This window comes from Cucurbita pepo, chromosome 18, assembly GCF_057944985.1.
Source record: "Cucurbita pepo subsp. pepo isolate OVF chromosome 18, ASM5794498v1, whole genome shotgun sequence".
In the NCBI taxonomy this organism is placed as follows: domain Eukaryota; kingdom Viridiplantae; phylum Streptophyta; class Magnoliopsida; order Cucurbitales; family Cucurbitaceae; genus Cucurbita; species Cucurbita pepo.
Genome location: NC_141815.1, coordinates 7206710 through 7228902, shown reverse-complemented (window position 1 = coordinate 7228902; position 22193 = coordinate 7206710). Strand labels below are relative to the sequence as shown.

Sequence of the window (22193 nt, the reverse complement as noted above, 5' to 3'; positions counted from 1 at the left end):
GTATATCATATGAATGACCATATAAAATCATGGTCGATCATACATGACTGCATATATATATATATATATATATATATATATATATATATATATATATATATATATATATATATATATATATATATATATATATATATATATATATATAATATTTCAATTAATAACACGCAAATAAAAGCCACATGATACGTGTTATTTGTGCATCAAACAATTCCAATCAATCTAGCTCGTAGACATTTAAGCAGTGAATCCACTGCTAAATCGAAATACACTACTAAACCGACTAAAAAACCGAGTTAAATTGATGTGGATAACCTAATTGGACTGAATTTGGTCTAGAATACGCCAAAATGTCTCAAATTAGCAAGAAACCTGAGTTGAAAAATGGCTAGAACTGAACCGACAAGGTTGAACACTTCAAATCTAGCTTTAAAACTAAATTTAAGCCACAACTAAATTTTTAACGGGATGAAATCTAACTGTTAGTAAGTCATTTAACTGCACGTAGAATTCAGCTAGCTCGGATTCAGACATATGACATTCGTTCGTGGCATGCAATTCTGCCTCTAATATGACATCAACCTCGCTATTTATCTTCCTAGGTGGAGATAAATACTGTCTAACTTTCGTATCTCACGTTGTGGTGTTTTTGAGTTGACCGCAAGACTTTTGTTGGGGTTGGCTCATTTGAGCTTCCCTCTTCCGATACGGTAATAACAGCAAGTGTAGGCTCATCGAGTATCTAAATGCCCACCGAAGGCAGCACTATGTGCCTTCCAAACAAAACTCGGAGCTAATTCAAAAGTTGAGCATGAAATGGTAGAAACAGAAACACCGTTAGATAGGACTGTTGGATACCCTCGTGTTGGGGCGCTTAAGTACTTGTCCGCTCTTCAGAAGAGAGTGGAAGAGATAGAAGAGTTAGTGGAACTCGTTCTTATGTATGTCGGGATTTGGGTAAATCATAAAGCAGTCACAAACACCAACCAGCCAATCAAATATTTTTTTTGTATTTATATTTAATATATCAAATATGGTTGGCAATAAAATAGTATAAATAAATTTTGTCTCATAAACTGTGAAGAAGAAATCGGAAATGGAAACCTCCGACACCGACGGCGCGAAATTTCAGTACTCGGAGACGGCCGCTCATTTCCTCTTCTGTTTTTCTTTTCAATCTCTCTCCAAATTCAAATTTTTTTAACAGAAAATCTCGATTTCTACTCTCAAATTTCATCTGCAACGTTCTGATTCTTCACCAATTTTCGATTATTCTCCCTGAATTTGACCCCTAATTTTAGATAAGGGCTTGCATTGCGCGATCCTAACGATGAGGCCTGTCAAACGCGAATCCGCCGCCAGCAGCCGCACTAATCGGAGTAGAGGCGGCGCCGTTGCTGTCGATGCTGCGAGTTTAAGGGGCGTTAAGCGGGAGAGGATGGTAGCTCGGGAGCGAGAGAAGTCCGGCGTGGACAATGCGACTGAAGAAGAAGAGGGTCAGCAAGAGTTGTCGAAGCGGCGGGTTCTTCGCTCTCGGTACCTTGCTGTTATTCATGAGATTAGCGGTAGGATGAGTCTCTGCATTTTGAATTAGAGCTGGATTTTGAGTTGTGGGCTTGATTTGACTGTGTGTAATCGGTTTTTATTGGTTTCTTTACTTCGAAGAACGAAGAGAAGATTTGTCGAAGGATTTGGATAAGTTTAATGTTATCATCAATGAGGTGGAAAAGTTGCACGAGCAAGGTATCTCTGAACTCTTTCTTTCTCGTTTTTTCATTCCAGAACTGTTGTCTCTTTTACTCTCATTTAGTTTGTAACGTTTCGATCGTTCATATTTTCATTTATTTTGGTTATTAACTCTGATTTAGTTCACTACCAATTCATAATCATTTGGTAGTGTGAGAGTGTGATAGATACACTTGTAAACCACGTAAATCTTTGTGTCTCTTTGTTTGTTTGTTTGTTTGTGGGTGTGTGAGTGTGATCGATCTTACTTCCGCTTCCGCTAGAACATTTGAGTATCAGACCATTTTGGTTGTGGCATTACGGCACAACTCTTAGAATTTTCACCAACAAGATTAAAACGACGAAATTGTGCATCTTTGGCTTCCCCCCTGCATTCATACATTCCTGTTGATCTTGTCAGCTGTGTGACATGGTTGTGTTTCCATTTGGGTTTCAGTTCAGAAGCCAAGGGAACAAGTTGCAGATGCAGAGGCGTTGCAAGATATTGCAAGCTCCCTCGTGACCTCTATTAGGTCTCAGTCGAATGAAGGTGTTACTCCATCAGATTTTGTCAGTTGTCTTCTCAGAGAGTTTGCTGACATTAACGGTAATATAACATCCGAAGAAAACGACCTGGTTTCTGTCAGTTGGAAAGATATTGGACTCAGTGTTTCGTCTATTTTCATGAATGGCCATGGATGCCGCACCATGTGAGATTCATGGATTCCTTTTGAATTGTCTTCAATTAATGTTTTAATTCAATTATATAACTTTTTTTGTTGTGTTCTTTTTCAAGGCTTGGACCTATGAGCAATCAGTTGAAGCAGCGAAAAACTACTAATATTTCCAGGAAACGTTCCCGACCTACTGAAAGTTATAGACCTACAGAGGTTAGAACGTAAAGATTTTGATATTTAAGTACTTTGGATAGAGATTGAGTGAGTCATCTGCCACTCTGTTGTGAGCTTTGTTAATTTGTTGGTAAACTTTTTAAGCACTCTATTAATGTGGAGACTAACACAAGCGCGTTTCGCTAGATGAACGTTGTGTGCCTTACTGCAAGTACATTTATTTCTTTTCTTGACCGACGCATATCATTGAACTTGCTAATGCCTCAGCTGTACCTTAATGAAGTTTGATTGGAGTCACCCCTCAACGCTCGACTGCATTACATTCTTCGCTTATTATCTATAACATTTTCTTTTTGCTCAAGTGGTTTGTGAAATTGATTGCTGTTTATGTTCGTTTCGTATGAATTTGACATTGTATTATTCTGTGATTCATACACGCAGGTCGAAGATAATGTATCTGAAGAAAAAACAGATACAGATAAGAACATGGGTATCATGTTTGGAATTTTGAGGAGGAACAAAACCGTTAAACTTGAACATTTGATATTGAATAGAAAGTCTTTTGCTCAGACAGTAGAGAATTTATTTGCTCTATCCTTTCTAGTTAAGGATGGTCGGGCTGCGATAACTATTGATGAAAATGGTTCTCATTTTGTGTGTGAGTATCTACAAACTAAACGTTTTATGCTTTTGTTCGAAAACATCGTGTTCTTTGTAGTATACTTACATTCCCTGCCAACGTTTTCAGCACCGAAGAACGCCCCTGCCCATAGTGCCATTATGTCACATGAAGTTAATTACAGTCATTTTGTATTCAGATTCGATTTCAAGGATTGGAAGGTACATAAAGTATTCTGCCCTCTTGATTTGAGTGTATTCAATATTGGATAGAGGATCATTATAGATATGAAAGACTGAACTATTTAGATCCTTATCTTCATTTGAGGAACACATGATATTTATTTGCAGCCAATGGTGGATATGGTACCAGTTGGAGATGAGCTGATGCCACACAGGAACATACTGAACTCAGCGCAGGTGCCTCAAGCAGAAGCATCGACGGACGATTCTGAAGCAGCAGCATTACCTACTACACCAATTCGAAAGCTGTCGCGAAATCGAGGTTTAGTTATGCAATCTGTTGTTGAAGATTCTCCTGATAATGGCGCTCATTCAGGAGCAACTGCAATCTTGAGGTGTAAGAGAAAGCTTAATCAAGGTATGGTTAACTAGAGCTCCGAAAACTACCATTTTTGTTCTGTTGGTTGTATATTTAACGGTTGCCTCGTAAATAGATAATTAGGTTCGAAGAGAAAATGATTGGGTTACATAGTTTCGATTAAGTTGTAATGATGTTTGTGGAGTAGTACCATGCCTTTTGGGTAGTTTAGATCAAGCTCCAACCATTTTGTAAAGGTCATTCTTTGTTCCCCTTGATACTAACCACGTAAAAACAGAGTGGCTAATTACAGGGAACGATAGCCCAAAGTAGGGCCATTTTGTTTTGTAGTTTGTAAGAACCAAAGTATATTGCTTCTAATTATAAGCATGTTTGCCTAATTGAATATCTTTTTAAGGTGTATTGTTAGACGAACACAACTCTCCTGGTATGATATTGTCCACTTTGAGTATAAGCTCTTGTGGCTTTGCTTCGGGCTTCCTCAAAATGTCTCATACTAATGAAGATAGTATTTTTTGATTATAAACCCATGATCATTCCCTAAATTAGGCGAGATCCAACAACTGTTGGTTTGAAAAACCATATAGAAAATTGCCATATCCTCGGAGTAGAAAAATAAGAACTCTTGCCATGATTTTGGATTAGGGCTAAGTGAAATGTAAGTTAGATGGAAATTATGGAAGCAAGAACAAGAAGAGGAGGTAAACAAGGACTTGGCTCAAAGCTTGAAGGATAAGCAATTTCTTCCTTTTCATTTCAACAATCAGCTAGGGTGTTTGGTGTCGTTGGTTAGCGTTTAGGATCAAAGTCGTTCAAATATCGGGCTATCGACTCCCACTCCCATGGCATTCAATCCATTGTGAACATAGATAACAGAACCAATTATGGCAGAAGCTAAATGAGATGCCAAGAAGGCAGTTACATTCCCCACCTCTTCTGTAACGACCCAGACTCACTGCTAGCAGATATTGTCCTTTTTAGGCTTTTCCTTTCGGGCTTCCCTTCAAGGCTTTAAAACGTGTCTGTTAGGGGAAGGTTTTCACACCCTTATAAAGAGTGTTTTGTTTTCTTCTCCAACAATGTGGGACATCACAATCTGTTGAGCGAATTTTAAGATATCAAACTTTGGTAAAAACAACATTATAACTTCTAATTTTTTTCTTTGCCCATTGGAATAAGAGAAGCCAAGCCATTGCTGGTAGCTCAGCTGCTTACAGAAATTTTTTTTCTTTGCCCATTTGGAGAAGAAAGTGGGTCTAAAACTGTCACTGTTATGGGTGGCGGTCTCGCTTATAGGGTCAAATCAATACCTTCGAAGAAGAAGGATTGAAATATCAATCTCAATCGAATCACTTTTTTAAAAAATACGAGACATCTAAGTCATACAAGTAAATATATAATATATATATTAAAATTTTAGAAGTTTAGTAGGTTTGTATATGAAATATATTGATTTATTAAAAAAAATTTATAATTTGAATGAAAACTTTAAAATAACTATTTTTTTTTAAAAAAAGATAATGATGGGAAAAAATTACTCCCAAATTTTCATGGGAAATTTCCTGATCTTCACAAAATAAATGGAGAATTTTGCAGGGATGAGAAATGAAACAGGTGGTGGAGATGGGGACGAGGAAGGCTTCCCATCCCCACTCTATCTCGTAGACATCTCTAATTAATATCTAATAACTAAGTTGGGATTGGATTAAAATTATTCGATTTTAAATTGATAATATTATCTTAAATACTAAATTAAGTTTTAAATTTGTAGTTTGAAAAATAATAAATATGCTGAAATTTAAAATAATAAAAAAAATAATATATTACATTAAAGACAAACATGAGAACTCCCGTGCACAGCACGTGACTCACACCCATACATTTTTGCAGTCCACCTCACTCTTTCCATCTTATCATTATTTTGACCTAATTTTCAAATCCGCCCCTATTAGGGTTTTCACCTTCACATCTCCCGCTTCTTCATTCCCATTTGATTTCCCCTTCTTCGCTTCCATTACTGGGTACTGTTCTCTCTTCTCTCCCATGGACATCGACGCCGTTCGCAAGAGGGAAAGAACTGAAACCGCCTTCAATGGAAACGGCAGCTTTAAGAAGTTCAAACCAGGTTCGTTAAGCTTCATAAATGCACGTTTTCGACTTCTTTTTTTCTTTTTTTTTCTTTTTTCTTGGCATTTTCAACGTCTTTACTGTTATCTCATTTACCTTGTTCTTGGGTTGTGTTTCCCTTGCTCGGTGTCAATGTTGCTCGTATGTGAAATCCCACTACTGTTTTTTTTTTTTCTTCTTGGTTCTGTTGAAAAGGAAATGCATTTCGTTTGATATCTGTATGGATGTTCGTTACTCATTTGTACATGTTGGTCTATTGTGTGAATTGATAGTTTCGATATTTTATAGCATATTTGTGTTTTTAGATTTTTTCTTGGGTAATGCTGTTTTTGGTTCTGTTGAAACTCGAATGTTCATTGTAGAACAATCTCATTGCCTCTGATGCTCCAACCATGTAGCTTTCTCCCTGTTTGAGTATATGGATGTAGTTATAGCGTTTTTGTCTTGTTTGAGTGTATGGTTTCGCGTATCCTCGTTTGGTTTTTGGGTAGTAACTGGAAGTTGCTTTTGGTATTCGGTTAAAGATTGTCATGTTTTCTTCTGAGATCTGGTTAAGGTCTTGGATGTTACTTCACGAGACTACTGTTTATGGGATTTCAATTTCACATCTTTTTCTAGGAGATGTAATTTTTTTTTCAATCACTGCAATTTCTTGTAGATTTGGACTTTAGGTTATAATGTGCAAGCTTTGTACATTTTTTTATACAGTACTCCTTTCTTCAATCTGTATTTTTCATAACTGTTGCAGTAGAATGTGTAACTAAGTATTCTATTCTGTAGTGTAATTGGTTCAAATTGGTATGTTATCACGATCTTAGTGGACTTTACTGTTTTTATTTCAGTAAATAAAACAATGAAAATTTTGGTGCTATATATTGTTCTTCCTTTCTCCAGCCTGGTGTGGTTATTAATTATAAATGAAAATATATGGTTTAATATTTTTCGGATATATTTTGTTAGAGAACTTAATCTTTGGAATGTGATTTTCTGTCTTCTTCGTCCTGCTGGCCCCTTTCACAGTCGTAATAGTAGTGCACTGTCTTAGTGATGGAAGATGGTATAAACAATATTAGATATTGTAAGCTGGGAGATCATAATACACTGAAATTTTAACTAAGGAAAGTTAATTAATGTTCTCCGACAGAAATGGACTCCTTATCTACTGGTTTAGGAAGCAAATCGAGGCCTTGCACAAAGTTTTTCAGGTGCTAATCTTAACTTATCTAAAATGAATCAATACAATGCAGTGTTAATATTTTTTAATTTCCAGAAAGATTTACTTAATTTGTAAGCAAAATTATTGTGACTTGGACTAATGAATTGGTTAGTTAAAGTTGTTTCAGGTTATGCATTGATGTAATCATAACAACAATCACTGAACTGAAATAGTTGAATCACAAGAGTTCAGTGGGTATAACATTTTGCTGGAATTTGTCTAAATTGAAAGCAATACATTTGATGCCAAACTTGTTATCCCTAAAGTGGATAAAATAATTCTTACTTGTACCTTTTCAAGTAAGCAGTGTGATGCAGAATTGATTGGCATCTTAAGTTATGGTAACTGGTTTTGATCAAAGGAATAAAAAAGTTATGGTAATGGTTATTCTATTTGTTTCAATGCTATCACAGTGCGATACATCCATTTTTAGGTGCAAATTGCATCTTTCTGTGTCTTCTACATTCTTTTTTGTTGGTGTATCAGTTCTTCTTATGCCTTTTACCAATTGATGTTTTGTGAATATCTTGAAGCCTCAACTTCTTTTATTTATATGTATATCTGTACTTGTTCTTCTCATTTTCTGTCTAACTTAGTTCTTATGGAAGTATTTTGTTGAATGATGTTCAAGTCTGTTAAGATTTCAGTTTATTTCCGTGTTCTTGTTTTGGGCCTTACAATTTTATGATACTGCAGTAAACTTGTCTCTGTTGCTAAATAGAGAGGTTTCCTGAAAATCAGATATCTTTGTTCGTTTTTGAATTAAGTTACTGAAATATCATCGAGTAGAACTTGTGGACCCGGAAAATACATTATTTGGTTGTTTATGGTCAAGGATTTTCATTTGTTTTTTCTTGGTTTTGATAAGTCTTGTATGGCTTTGTACAGTAGTCTGGATTGTGCTGTTATAGTGAACTTTACACCTTTTCTGAAATAAAACAAATGCAGCACTTCTGGTTGCCCTTTTGGTGAGGGGTGTCATTTTGCGCATTATGTTCCTGGTGGATTCAAAGCAATTTCTCAGATGATCACTCCTGCTCTCCCCCCTGGGAATAGGAATCCAGTACCCCCCTTTCAAGATGGTGTTTCTCCTCCAGCTGTCAAGACACGTTTGTGCAATAAATTCAACTCAGCCGAAGGCTGCAGGTTCGGTGACAAATGTCATTTTGCTCATGGTGAGTGGGAACTTGGAAGGCCAAATCCGCCACAAGATCACGGTGGAATGGGACAAATGCAACAACCTAGAATGGGTGGTGGATGGAATGTTCCTCCACCACCTAACCATGGACCTGCTGCTAGCTTTGGGGCCTCTGCAACTGCAAAGATTAGTGTCGATGCATCACTTGCAGGCCCCATTATTGGGAAAAATGGTGTCAACTCAAAGAATATTTGTCGAATGACAGGGGCAAGGCTCTCTATAAAAGAACACGAGTCAGACCCTAGCCTGAAGAACATTGAGCTTGAGGGTACTTTTGATCAGATCAATCTAGCTAGTTCGATGGTGCGCGAGTTGATTGCGAATGTTGGCGCTGCCTCTGCCAATAATGCCATGAAGCAGCATCATTCAGCCACGCAGCAATCTTCTGGCTCCGCAAACAACTTTAAGACGAAGCTTTGTGCCAATTTTGCGAAAGGTACTTGTACGTTTAGAGAAAGATGCCATTTTGCCCATGGTGAAAGTGAATTGCGCAAACCAGGTATGTGAATGACCACTTAGCCAGCAGTCTTTGTAGCAGCAGCGGATCTCTTCTTCAAAAAATGTTCTTTTTTTCTGCTTTTCTCTGTTTGAATTATTTGTTAATTTTGTAATACGATATCCGATTACTTTGTAAGACAAGCATTTTTCAACCAAGAAATCGGGAGGAGATTTTGATAGCTCTGAACTTTAATGGAATCAGCTCGTGCTGTTCTTTGCAACTACCTTTCTCTACACTCGTTTACAATTGGATTATTGTGTGCATCTTTGTTTCAGTTGTTATTTTGATTGTTTTTGTTCCTTCCAATGTCATCTGAGTGAAGTTTTTTAGCAAATTTATGTACAATGTTTGACATCGCCTTGAATGCAGACAGTTTCTACAACAATGTGCAATACAATGGAGTTGCCCTTTAACCTAAAGTAATTATTTGAAAGTTGCATATTCAGTTTGAGTGGAGGATGAATATTCTACCAACATCGTTTGTTCTTGTTTTAAGATATAATTGATATCTTATTTATCGAGTTAGCGAGTTAGGTTAGAATTTGCAAACTTAAAATTACATTTATTTTACCTTATTTTTCATGATGTTAAAAGTATTTAATGATGGTATGAGAAGTCTTGGTGAATGCTTCGGCATCCTCGGGTGCTTCTGAATATGAAAGTGGCATCATTATGTGAAAAAAAAGCAATTTTTATCAATTTGTTAAGTTGTATTAGATTCAATCTTAAACTTTCAATTTCATCGAATTGAACTCTAAATTTGAAGGGCTAGTATTAATTCAATTTTCACTAACTCAACCACTAATTTTAGTTTTCTTGATTAAAATAATTATAAATAAAGATTTCTTTTGGATTTCTTGATTCATAACTATTTCAAAATCTAGAACGGAGGTAAATATAAAGGACATAGTACAACTATATTGATATATTGAGTAAACCTTTTATTACGATTTATCTATTCAAATATCTTAAAAGTCGATAATACCGTCACTTATAACCAAATCTACAATAGTTGAACGGAGCTTAAAATGGAACGCCCTATTTAAATATACATTCTATCATTACATACACTAAATCATTCCCAAACGAAAACAATTTCAAATTGTTCCACACAGAAAAAGAAAACAAAACCTGTTTGTACAGATTTGAAGAGAGATACTATTAATTTCCTAGTAATCCCTTTTTCCCTTCTCATATTCAAACCTTAGAAGATGTGCAGTGTTTCATAGAAGTGGTATCTATAATGATGTTCAAAAAGAAAGGTTAATACTCAGAACTCTTCTCTATCTTCTTTTCCTCCATTCAAATATCTCCTCTTCTAGTAACAATACCATAAAGTTGCTTAGCAGTCTGTGAGATTTCACCAATGCTTCTAAGAGGATCTTCAATCTCTTTGCGCATAGCAATCACGAGTAACCTGCATTCTGCATCACACAAGGCCATTATTGTAGGTTGGCAATTTGCCTAATTGTATTTGCTGCACCATGAATAAAGGAGCTCAGATACACAATAGTAAACTCATGGTTCTCTCTCCCTCTCTCTCTCTCTCTCCCCAGCCAGCTTCAATCCCCAATTCTCTGATCAACTAGTTCTTTAACTTCCCAGAACTATTTTGATGTCCCTCAAAATGAAAGTTGCAACTTTTAAGATTGAAGACGTTTTATGAGTTCGCTCAACCTTGTGGATTGAGCGTATCAGCAGAACCATTGAAGATTGAGATAATGAGTTGATCGATGGGATGACTTGTTGGAATTTTTGTAAATTGATCATGACCATCCTCGTTTGAGTGTATCTAAAGCACCTAAGGTACACAACTACATGAAACTCTAATCCATATGTAGTTTGTTTATAAGTCCATATGCTTTTCCACGACTAGTTGGTTTACATGAGTGCCCAGGCATTCAGTAATATCTACGAGGATTAAAAGGTTGTTACTAAAAGGACCAAACTATACAAAATGTCCCAAAGAAATCCAGGGATCTGTATTACAGTTATCAAACTACAAGAATACAGAATTTATAAACAGAATTCTACCTCGTGAACACAATGTCATGTGTACAGAGCATATATTGAATAACTAGAATGGCAACAACAAAAAGAGAAAGAATGAATGAATGACAAACCTGAAATTTTGCTGAGATTGAGCAGACAAGTTGAAGCAAGAATCTTGTGTTCAACTATCATACTGTTTTGTAAGTTATCTTTAAGCAGACAGATCAGATTTGTTAAGGCTGAGGGATGAAACTTAGGTGCAGAAAGAAGAGGAAGGGAAGAACTCAACCATGTCAAAGTGGAAAGTCCCACACCCACTAAATCAAGGCTTCCAGCAGTCAGACATTTGGAAATGACCACAAAAAATGATTGCTTCACACTTTTCATCAAGGATAAACTCAAGTTCCTCCGCCATTCTTCAATTTCCTGCTTTTCATCATCCTACAGTTTGCAACCAAACACCAGATAAATAAATTAGTATAAAGGCCAAATGCTTAATTTTTGGATATAGCGTTTCATAAATTAGAAAGAATAAGGGGGAAAATCAATTTATAACGATTCATAAATTACAAAGAAAAAAAAAATCAGGAAGATTTTTATCCGCTTGTTCCATGTTAAAAGAAACGTTTCAGACAATTGAAGGACCATGCACAGATTGAAATATGAGCATTTAATCGGTCGTCAAAAATTTTGAACGAAACTGGCTACAACGGCAAAATTTCATAACACTGACGCTACAATGCTGAAATTTAAGGCAAAACACCACCTTCCAAAAGTGCAGGTTATCTTCTTTCTTCTTTTTTGACGAAAAACAGAGCATTAAATCAGTATAGAGAAATAAACTGCAAATGACCAACGGAGTTATACAGAAGATTTCAAATAGGCCTGTAAACAAAAGAATAATTGAAAGAGATTTTAGATTTTAAACACCAAGAAGGGGCAATAACATCCTATATCTTATGCATTTTAGGAATTTTAAAGGGTCTGTTTCCAGTATGACATAAATCGGAGGTTTGAGAATAATCATATACCATGGTAGAAAAAGTTATGGGAGAATTACACTTTTGATCCGAAGGGAGATTTATGGTTCTAACCCTTTATTATAATTCTTGGGATGAGATGAAGAAGGGGAGAGAGAGAGGAAGAAGAGGAAAAATAAAAGAAAAAAGAGCAACGACTATGAGAGGATGGAGAAAGAGAGGGAAGAGGAAGAAAGATGAGAAAGAAACAAATGAATCTATATTAAAAGTTTTTTTATTTTATTTTATAAAAAGGAGTAATATGAGGGGAAAGGGAGAAAGGGGAGAGAGAAAAAATTATATGCATTTAAAATATATATTTATCAGTAACCAAAAACAAAAATAATGGACCAAAATACTATCAAACCCAAATTCAATGACCAAATGCGTAATTTTGACCAGACTTTGATAAAATTGCTATTAAGATCTGAGCAAAGAGGCCAAAATGTCGATCAAGAGGCAAAGGGAAACATAATACTCCCCCCCAGCTTCCCGTTATATTGTTCCTTACTTGGATCTTTAATTATGTTCATGAGTAATCTTGTCTTTTTCTTTTCTTTTATTTTTCGGAAGAGAAGATATTAGTTGTTAAACTTACCGATGAAATATTGCTGTCCGTTTCTGGATGCTCTTCTTTATGGTCAGGGTTGATGAATCCTGCTTTGTTTAGCTTTGAACTCCCAAACTTCTCAGGCAAAGAAAAGTGCCCCCCCAAAGTTAAAATTGCTCTGCAACAGCTTTCTCGGATCCTCTCATTAGTTAAGCTGTCATCAAGGGCTTTGATAATGGCATCAACAGCTTCTTCCATATACATGTTGTGCTGCAGAGATTCTACCTATGATACCATTATATCTAATCGATCATACCTCATGATTTCATTGTATGGGTGAATCCATGCATATACATAATTTAATGCGCATTAGGGTGGGGGAAGTGGTTTAGATAGAACAATCAAATGGACATTTATCTGATCTCGGAATACGTCTTTTTCAAATGTCATGAAGCATATTTAAGAAAAAGTATAACAGAAGTTAAGCAAGTTAAATGCAAGATATACTTCCAGACAAACTTCAACGAAAAGCATCGGTAAGTGCCGTTTAATCGAAATTCAAGAAACTTACCACTAGATTAAAGTGCATCAGAAGTACAGCAACAAGTGGTCTTTGCTCAGGTGGAGAACTACGGAGGTATACAAGGACAGCATGCAAAGTATCCTCTGAATCTTCATTCAGCAAGCTACTTAAAAATAAAGTAACATCTTTTCTCCTGCAGCAATGAAAAGGATAACATTAATCGCAAGACCTTCCAAAATAAAGTAACATCTTCATGAAGCTCTTCTGACTAATTTACTATTCCCCTTAACATCAAGAACACAGCACCTAACTAAACTAAACGATCCTCACACCAACTTATGTTTATTCTTCCTCACTTGCCCTTCTCTTCTTATGAATAAGTGCATATAGCCTGGGGTTATCAACACCACACCCCAAAGAAGCCACCATGTCCTCAAGGGGAAGTTGGGGAACTAACTTTGAGAATCTAAAGAAAGTTCCCCGTAGCAGCCTCCTTAATCATATATTATCCTGGAACTGTGCCTGCAAGCTGCTTATCATGAGGCTTGGTCCTGTCCCGTGATATTAGTAAATACACTTTGGGATGAATTTCAGGTCTTCCTCTTGCTTTACTAACTCAACCTTACTAAATTTTTTCGTACACTAGCCAGTTACACTTTCTCCTCTTAAAGATTCTGCCATTCCCCTTCACATCATGATTTCACCGCCTGATCAGACTCTCCTTCTGTCAAAGATACTTTTAAGTGCTTCGTCCTTAATTTCCCTTCCCTTAGTTTTATAATAACTTCATATAATCGGGGGCTTATCATTATATAAGTGAGAATGAATAAAGTTTGATAGGTTAGTCGTCAGAAGAATCAAGGTAAAGATTTACTAATTTCTAGTCAACATCCCCAGTGAATGTATTAAGATGTAAAACAAATAACTATAAAGCATAGCCAGCTTCAATTACAAAAGGTCAGTATCAAAATACCTCTTGAGGAAAAATAATTTGGTCAGAAGCTGCATGACACTTTCTAATGACTTAACGTGCTTGCTATGAAGTAGATTGACAAGAGAACTTTTACTAATTTCGTTAGCTATCCGATATCTGCATTGTCCATCTGCTTCAATACAGCGAGATAAGAGTGCCAAACTAGATGTCTTCTCTTCCAGATTTCCCGATTCAAACAGTTGAATAAGAAACCCCAAGTATCCATGACCAATAAGATATTTGGCATTCTCCGCTGCTTCCACATTGCCACAAGCAGTTAAAAACTGCTCTAACATAAAAATAGTCATTTCACTCTTGTCTTCAGTCATAGATTTTCCAGAGCTATTCAATCTCTGAGAAAGAAAGGCCAGGAGATTTGCACGACGATAAGAATTCCAATTCTTAATGACACGTTTCAAAACAAAATTTGTAAGAGGCACGGCTAGAGTTTCCAATTTCTTTCCTGTTACAGGACAAGTTCTGTGTCCTTGATCGAGCCATGCCTTGATAGCCGTCTTCTCAAAACTTTGACCAGTCTCCAGGGTCACAGGATCTTCATATAACTGCCCAGTTAGAGGGCAGATGAAGTCTTTAGGAATGCTCAAGAAAAAGGATCTTTCATCAGAGGACTCATAACTGTCAGACGGCTCTGTAACAGGAAAAAAACAAAGTACATTACTGTAGCATGCATAAAACAAGGGTAGGGTATAAACATACCTCAAACTTCTCAACTTACCTCTTACAGAGGGCTTAACCTTGATAGGCTGCAGAACATGAATAATATATGTGAAAAATACAAATAAAAATCCAATATAAACATAAACTTTGAAGCAAAAAATGTTATGGGGAATCTCAACGTATTTACAAGAGAAGAGAATGATGCATCGCTGAAATGTGAAGGATCGAATGTTTTTGAAATGTTCAGAAGCATCAGAGTGGCTTACTTCAAAGCAGGGTTGTGCAAGCTTTTGCCGACTATAGTTGCTTTCTTTTGTATATGGCTGGGCATGCATCAATTCAAAGTCGATGTCATTCTTTTTCAATGCCGTAGAACTGCAGAATTCATCACTATTATCCATTTCTGATAGAATATTGATATTATACATCTTCCATTCCTGGGCTTTACAATTTTCCTGCAGAAAAACGTTGAGCATTTAATTATGGTCTAGCCGAGAATCACTAGCATAGGATATAAAAACCTTCTTGTTCCTAGAAAGTGAACAAAGTCCCATTACAAGAGAGAAATTAAGAGAGATTTGTGCTTAGTTTTGAGGTTAAAATTAACCATGATCCTTAAAGACATTGCCGTCAGAATAACTTGGACCCACCAACTAAGAGTACTGCATATGAACTTCTATGTCAACGCATGTATACCTAAGAAATTTATTCTATGTAAGAACAAGCCTAATGATTGCACCTTCCATGGCGCACAGTTGAGTAGCTAAGATCTATAGAATTATCCTCTTGAAGACTTGACCTACCCTGGTGTATGTGCACTAGACAAGTGATCATTGCAGAAAGCATTATTGATAATACTAAAACCCTAAACCACCTATAATCTTTCTGAAAGCTCTTCAAGGTATCAACACAATTACTAAAGTTGAGAAGGAACATTTTTAACAATATAAGACATTGATATGAAAGAAAAACAAATTTGAGGAAACACTTACAAAAAGTGCTGTGTTCTCTGCCGTACTTCCCAAAGAATCCTCATCCGTAGCTTGATCCAAGTCTTTAACCGTGTCAGAGTAGTATATCTGTGTATGTTTTGAAAAACTGGAACTGTTAGAGCTTCTGACACAGTTGTCGAGATTCTCTGACTCCCATTCACTTTCAGTGTCCGGAGCTCCTGGAGCTCTTGAGGAGGCAAACATAGCATCATATAGTTTTTTACTGACCATCAGATTAGATGAGACAAAATCATTAGGAAGAGTCGTTGCAGTAGAATTATTAAGAGGACTTCCCTGATCAACTCCCTCAAAAGATACAGATGGGACCACAATGGAAGGTGCAGGAGCTTCAATTCCAGTCAGCCAGTCCTTGTAGTAAACTGCAAATTCGCAAGTACCAGAATCCAGGGTTTCGTTATACACTTTAACAAGAAGTTTATGGTTGCTTGACTGGTTTGAAGTATCAACTAGTGAATCAACTTCGTGGTCATACCAAGATTTTATGTGTGAAAGATGTGGAAGAAACAGATAATCCCATAGTTCTGGAAACAATATGATTCGTGCTTGATAAGGTATACCGAAAAATACTTGTAAAATATGTTTGGCTGAACTATTTTCTTTCTTTTGTTTCTTGAATATTAGACCGAGATAGAGATGGGCCAGAGCGGATAATTTTGAATTAGATATTTCAGATGTAAAGCCATCCTTTAGAGCGTTCGTATTCAGACCTGCTATCATACTTAGCTGCCATAATGCTCTCTTTAAATCCTTTTCAGTTGACAGTCCTTCAGCAGCTTTTTCTACTACGTCAATTGCTTGTTCAAGGCTGGTAACAACTTTGGAACTCTTACGTCCTTCAACTCCAAATAAATTCAGTAAACTGAAACTATTGTGCCGAAGCGTCGAGCGGAAATCCTTGTCTTTGAAAAAGTATTTAAGATATCCATTAATGATAGAAATCACGGCTTGGATAGCAGCTAAATCTAAAGCAGGAATTTTAACCGAATCTACAAAACTGTCCTGTGCTTGACTGTGATTAACTTCAAAGCTTTTCCGATTGCTTGCACTGCCGTTGGATTTATGGTAAGGTCTCTCTGGAAACTTTGCAGAATTACTATGTTGAAAATTTGTACGCCCAAATCCATTTATCTTCAAACTGTTTCTTTGCCTTATCTCTGCATTTATGTCCTTCCCTGACCAACTCTCTTCATATTGCTTCTTTTCTTTAGCTTCACCTTTTACTCCATGTCCGATATGCTTTTGATTAGAATATAGGTCCTTGAAGTTCTCATTTTCTTCTTCAGAAATAATATTATCTCCTCTTTGTGGTTTATCCTTGGCTAAATTTATAGGCCATGGCATCTGTTCTATTACTTCGCCATGTCTTTTTCCATCAAGTATCTCCACATATTCGTTACTCAACTTTTTATCCATCTTGTCTCTGTTTGTAAAATTATCTCCACTAAAGCTATGACGGTGTAGAGAAGGCCTCATAAGGGATCTAACTTGACCACCCAAATCAGAAACCGAGTTTCTTGATTTTTGGCAATGATCGTTCGACGTGTTTGTGGCGTGTGATTTGAAGGGTCCTTTAGACTTCCTTAACGATCTTCTTGCTCTAAAACCTTCTTCAGCAAGAAGGTCCTTCAGTGATGAAGCCATTGAGTCTTGAGTGATATCCTCTGCACTAAATCATGTGGCAAGTTAAAAGAGGTCCTGGGAAACTCTCTTAAATGCTCGGTCTATATTTTTTATGGAATCTCATGCAAGCTAATTCACTTTTAGCATTTATTGAAATTTCTTTAGGCATTGAATTATGATTCTCACATATACCATTTGAAATATTGAAAATGTTTTCGTACGGTATATGTGAGTTACAAATAATTCCTCTCTCTATGAAAAGAAAGGACAGGCAGAAAATAGAAACTTAACAGAGGTGAAGGAAAATAGAATCTTTATCATTTATGATCTGTAAAATTTAAAATCATTCATTTACAAAAGTTGATTGTGGAAATATCTCAAGCTCCTGGTACCTCAACTAAGGAAATATCTCAAGCTCCATAAATTTCCATGTCCCAAGTTAACCACTGCTTCTTGAACTTTCACAAGAACATGATTGACCCAGAAAGTATCCTCTCCAATATGCCACAACAAATGCTAAGACTCAATAAAAAAAAAAAACGACACAACGAGACAAGACATGAAAACTTACCCCAGAAGGATAAAGTGTCAGCTGTTAATGAGAACCGATAACTGATCAAGCGAGAGAGAGAAAAATCAGAGCAGTTACAAAGTAAAAAATCCAGATCAAGTAACGGAAATCACATCGCCACCGTCTAAACAAAAACTGTACAAAAAGAATCACTCACCGTCTGCGTGTCTTAGAAGGGGAATTTCCTCGAACACCTAGAGGGCATCAAAACCCCAATACGGAAATGACCCCTTTCCAACACGATCCGCCTGTAAGCTCTTGAAACTCCAAATGGGGGTCCAAATGTGGGGGAATCTCTGGGAAATGACGAGGATAGAATAATGGCCATTGTAGAGCATAAAAACCGCCATATAAACGACAGCAAGGTCCAAAGAGAAGAGAGAGAGAGAGAAGAAGAGGGATCAACACTGGGCAACAAGAGAAACAACGAAGTGGGAAGAGCGACAAAAGAAAGCAGACGAACGACAAAGATGTCTCAACGAAGAAGCTGAGAGGACCTCGTCAATGGACGCAGCTGAGCTGGGGGCTCTGCCTGTTGGGCTTCACTCTTCAACCGTTTCAACTGCCGCCCGCCCCGTCCTTATTCGTCGAATATTTTATATTTCTTTTTTGTCTTTACTAAAAAATAAATAAATTTATTCACATTTTAAAAATATTTATTCTAAGTAGATAATTACTAAACTCTCTCGTAACATAAAATAGATAATATTTAATTCTAAGACCCGACATCATAGGATGTATTTAGTTTTACTAAGCGTGGGTCGGGTTTGTTAGTCTGATAACTCGAAAAATTCGAATAGAATTCACAGCTCAATCCTCGATTTTCGAGTTGGATCGAGTTGTCAGACTGTTTTTTTTTTATAAATTATTTTTTAAAAATCCTACTTATAACTCAAATATTCTTAATCTTCGTAATATTCTTAAAAATAGTGTCAGTGTGTGTAACCCTATGTTCAAGTTGGTCGGGTAAGTCAACCTGCGAACCGACCCAATTTTTTTTAGTTTTCCGAAAACACAACCCAACCCAAATCCAAAAAAAAATGAAAAATCTGACCCAACTCAACTTTTACGGTTTGGGTTGGATAATCCAAATTAACAGACTTCTCGAATCATATGAACACTCATACCATAGACGAGGAAGTTGGAGCCTAAGATGCTTTTATCCATAAATAATATAGTTTTTACTTCCATGAATCCTAACGTCGGAGCCTAAGATGTGTGGAGTATATTAAAATCACGCATCATTTAAAATTATTTTTCAAACATCCACGAATAAAAGTGTCTCATTTTGATTTTTTTTTTAATCGAATACGTGAGATGCTGTCATTTAATATATAATTTTACACGTTGTTATTTTTGTTGATTGAAAACGTGCTACTATTCATGTTGATATTTAAATTTAATCGAGACAAATTTACCTGATTCATACATGATCATTTGGGAGTAAAATATATGCGCGTATCCAAAAGATTGTTCATGGGTTGGGTAGGGTCGGGTTGAAATATTTTTTACCTAACCTTATTAATGGAATGACAAAAATTTGAAAAAAATGTTCTTTTAGCGATAAATTTAACCGAGCATATACGTGTGTTCTCATCTAAAAAAAATTAGCATATTAGATCATAATTATAAACTATTTAAAATTAACGTAAATGAATTTATTGCTGCTAATATTATAATTACTTTAAAAAAAAAATTGGCAATTACATTCTACCTTCTGAAATATTAGGAAAATTTTCTTTCGATGAAATTTTTATACTTTCGTATGAAATAGACGTCATCTTCCATGTGTTCCTTCGTGGTAATCTCGTGCGTCACGAAAGATCCAATGAAGTTTTGTGAATTTTTTGCCTCCGGAATTACGGCTAACTTTTAGGTAGAGACCTAATAAATAATTTGTAAGAATTTGAAAGAGCGTTTAGCTTCCAATGTGTAAGAAATAATTTGATGATCGATAGAATACAGTAACGCACAAGTTGCAATATTCCTTGCTTTCGAACCCAACGCTACAAATGTTTGTGGTTAAAAAAAATGCCTCGAGAAACATATCAGAAAAAACAGAAAAAGAGGCGAGAAGTCCCTTATTCTGCTTGAGGCTTTTGTCGTTTAGTGGTAACTAATAGTGTTAATCCAAAATCAACGAGTAGCCCAATTACATATGTAGTAGCTCTAGATCACAGTCTAACCACGTAACCGAGACTTGCGCCCCCATAAACCCTAGACCCAGTTGCATACGTAGTAGCTCAATATCAATATTCTAATAGACTTACGCTCCTGTGATTAGTTTTAACGTGATAAAATATACAAAAATCTCAAAATTCATCGACTACGTTATTATTATAATTTCAAATCTTAAAGTGTCCCATCGATCGTCGGTCTATAAGCAAATTGATGATTAAAGGATACCTTTAAAAGGGTGGGACATAAGGATTTCAACTCGTTGATTAAAGACTATAATTCACTTTGCCTAACTTGAAACAAAGTGCAAATTCAATTTGGCTACTTTTTGTACGTGTTTTAGGTTTGGACGATTACGAACTATTTCACCCACCTGTTTTCTTTACATTTTTTCGTATTATCCGGAAAAGATAACATAACCTATTTTGATAACGTAAAACCTAAACGCCAGCTTGGTGACAGCTCAAATGGCTGAGATGACCATCAACCGATCGAGAGCTCGGGTTTAAAAAGAAATTCATTATTCATAAAAAAAAAAAAAAGTTTCTATTTAACAACAATTTAATTGCATGAGTTCAAAATAATATTACATGGGGTCTATAGTTCGACAATATACGATCCCGACGGTCTGGAGGACTGCCTCGGCTCCTCTCTTCTTGAGAATCTATACATCACTAAATAGTATATGAACAACTATCCCTCGAGCACAAGTTTTTATTTGGTCTCAATGGAAAAATAAAACAGAGCACCTAACATCCTATCTTCATCGACCAAAAATTACGAGATTGCCCCTTTCATTTTGGATGACGGAGGGATAGTAAATTAATAAAAAAAAATTAAAAAACATATTTAAAACATACACATAAAAATTTAAAAGTATTATTAACACCATAACCCTCAGATAAATATATCAACAGAAACCATCTAAATAATTTTATGTTTTCTAAAGATTTACGGTATTTTTTTTTTTTTGTATTAATAAAATTTTTGAAAGTTCCATAATTTTAAAGTTTCTAAAAGTTTAATGATATTTTTAAATTTAAGAATAATTTTTAATTTTTAATTTTTTTATAGTTTAAATGAACACGACTCTCCACAGTGGTACGATATTGTCCATTTTGAGCATAAACTCTCATGATTTTGGTTTGGATTTCTCCAAAATGCCTCAGTCATGAACGTTTCCTAAATGAGTCGATACTAATTTTTAGAATTATTAAAACTTTTAAAAATTATATTTAAAACAATTTAGTCTAATTTTCTTAATAGGTAAGTTTAGAAAATGTTTTTTTTTTTATTTTTATAAATATTATTTGATTAAAAAACTAGTTGAAAATGATTTAATGTATTAAAAATAATTTATTTTGAAGGTGGGTAGAGGGTCCCACCATTTGTTCATCCAAAAAGTAAAAAATAAAAAAATAAAAAAGAAAAAAAGAAAAGAAAAAGCGAATAAAGGGCAAAAAAGTCAAAATGAAACCGACATTTCAAGATTCCCTTATCCCAATAATACCATTACTTCACTCTCCTAATTTCCTCTCTTTTTTCCTCTAATGGTAATTTTTCACTTTTTTTTTTTTTTCAAAAAATAAAATCCACGTCATCCGCTCATTTTATTTTACCATTTTACCCTTTCCCCTTTTTTCTTGTAATAAAATCCACGTCATCTACTCATGTGATTTTACTATTTTACCCTTTCATTATTGTAATACCATTACTTTCACTCTCTCTATTTATTCACTCCTAATTTCCCCTTTTTTTCCTCTAATGGTAATTTTTTACTTTTTTCAAAAAGTAAAATCCACGTCATCTGCTCATGTGATTTTACTATTTTACCCTTTCATTATTGTTGCTTTGTATATGCCTTCGAGGGTACTATTGTCCGCTCGGTGTTCAAGAATGTCTGCTTTTGCTTTTTCCTTCCCTCTCCCATTTCCTTGTCGTTCGGTTTCTTTTTATTATATGGATGCCTTTTTTCTTAATTTTTAATTCATTGTGACTGAAATGCCCTTCCCATTTTTCGCTTATTACTCTCCCTACCCCTTTACATTTACTTAGAGTCCAGTCCAATTTGAGCCTAATTCAACTATATAAAATAATATATTCTAATTAAAAAAATTTGAAACGTGTATATAGTTTTTTTAGGATGGACTTATTACTCGCAACGGAAAATCAATATGTTTCTTAACCGTTAACGATGAGTTCCAACCATTAGATTTTTTTTTGATAAAATTAGCTTTCATTATACAAATTGGATCCGTATGCAATTTCGTTTTGAAAGAT

The 22193-nt window shown here is 35.5% G+C and overlaps 3 protein-coding genes across 3 annotated transcripts; 2 read left to right on the top strand and 1 right to left on the bottom strand.

Annotated features, from left to right (window-relative positions):
* Positions 1–1071: 1071 nt before the first annotated feature.
* On the top strand, positions 1072–4136 carry LOC111779675 (non-structural maintenance of chromosomes element 4 homolog A). The gene is made up of 7 exons (XM_023659782.2): positions 1072–1565; positions 1666–1743; positions 2183–2435; positions 2522–2615; positions 3018–3234; positions 3325–3416; positions 3546–4136. The coding sequence occupies exons 1-7, from the start codon at positions 1331–1333 to the stop codon at positions 3807–3809; spliced, it is 1233 nt and encodes a 410-aa protein (XP_023515550.2). The 5' UTR covers positions 1072–1330; the 3' UTR covers positions 3810–4136.
* A 1525-nt stretch (positions 4137–5661) lies between these two features.
* Positions 5662–9016, top strand: LOC111780649 (zinc finger CCCH domain-containing protein 31). The gene is made up of 3 exons (XM_023661112.2): positions 5662–5881; positions 7028–7088; positions 8048–9016. The coding sequence occupies exons 1-3, from the start codon at positions 5800–5802 to the stop codon at positions 8802–8804; spliced, it is 900 nt and encodes a 299-aa protein (XP_023516880.2). The 5' UTR covers positions 5662–5799; the 3' UTR covers positions 8805–9016.
* A 687-nt stretch (positions 9017–9703) lies between these two features.
* LOC111779667 (putative E3 ubiquitin-protein ligase LIN-1) lies at positions 9704–18344 on the bottom strand. Its single transcript, XM_023659774.2, has 10 exons — positions 17893–18344; positions 17736–17776; positions 15524–17210; positions 14798–14986; positions 14590–14617; positions 13854–14502; positions 12929–13073; positions 12406–12642; positions 10920–11229; positions 9704–10220 (listed from the first exon to the last, which is right to left on the bottom strand). The coding sequence occupies exons 3-10, from the start codon at positions 17183–17185 to the stop codon at positions 10099–10101; spliced, it is 3342 nt and encodes a 1113-aa protein (XP_023515542.2). The 5' UTR covers positions 17186–17210; positions 17736–17776; positions 17893–18344; the 3' UTR covers positions 9704–10098.
* Positions 18345–22193: the final 3849 nt, after the last annotated feature.

Excerpts from the sequence above, each read along its gene's own strand:
- LOC111779667 (XM_023659774.2), bottom strand. The coding sequence starts at position 17,185 with ATGGCTTCATCACTGAAGGACCTTCTTGCTGAAGAAGGTTTTAGAGCA. Across the intron at positions 12,643-12,928 it reads TGATGCACTTTAATCTAGTG|GTAGAATCTCTGCAGCACAA; the intron begins GTAAGTTTCTTG and ends ATGGTATCATAG. Across the intron at positions 11,230-12,405 it reads CGGACAGCAATATTTCATCG|GATGATGAAAAGCAGGAAAT; the intron begins GTAAGTTTAACA and ends TGCAAACTGTAG.
- LOC111779675 (XM_023659782.2), top strand. The coding sequence starts at position 1,331 with ATGAGGCCTGTCAAACGCGAATCCGCCGCCAGCAGCCGCACTAATCGG. Across the intron at positions 1,566-1,665 it reads TGTTATTCATGAGATTAGCG|AACGAAGAGAAGATTTGTCG; the intron begins GTAGGATGAGTC and ends TTTACTTCGAAG. Across the intron at positions 3,235-3,324 it reads AAATGGTTCTCATTTTGTGT|CACCGAAGAACGCCCCTGCC; the intron begins GTGAGTATCTAC and ends CAACGTTTTCAG.
- LOC111780649 (XM_023661112.2), top strand. The coding sequence starts at position 5,800 with ATGGACATCGACGCCGTTCGCAAGAGGGAAAGAACTGAAACCGCCTTC. Across the intron at positions 5,882-7,027 it reads CTTTAAGAAGTTCAAACCAG|AAATGGACTCCTTATCTACT; the intron begins GTTCGTTAAGCT and ends GTTCTCCGACAG. Across the intron at positions 7,089-8,047 it reads CCTTGCACAAAGTTTTTCAG|CACTTCTGGTTGCCCTTTTG; the intron begins GTGCTAATCTTA and ends AAACAAATGCAG.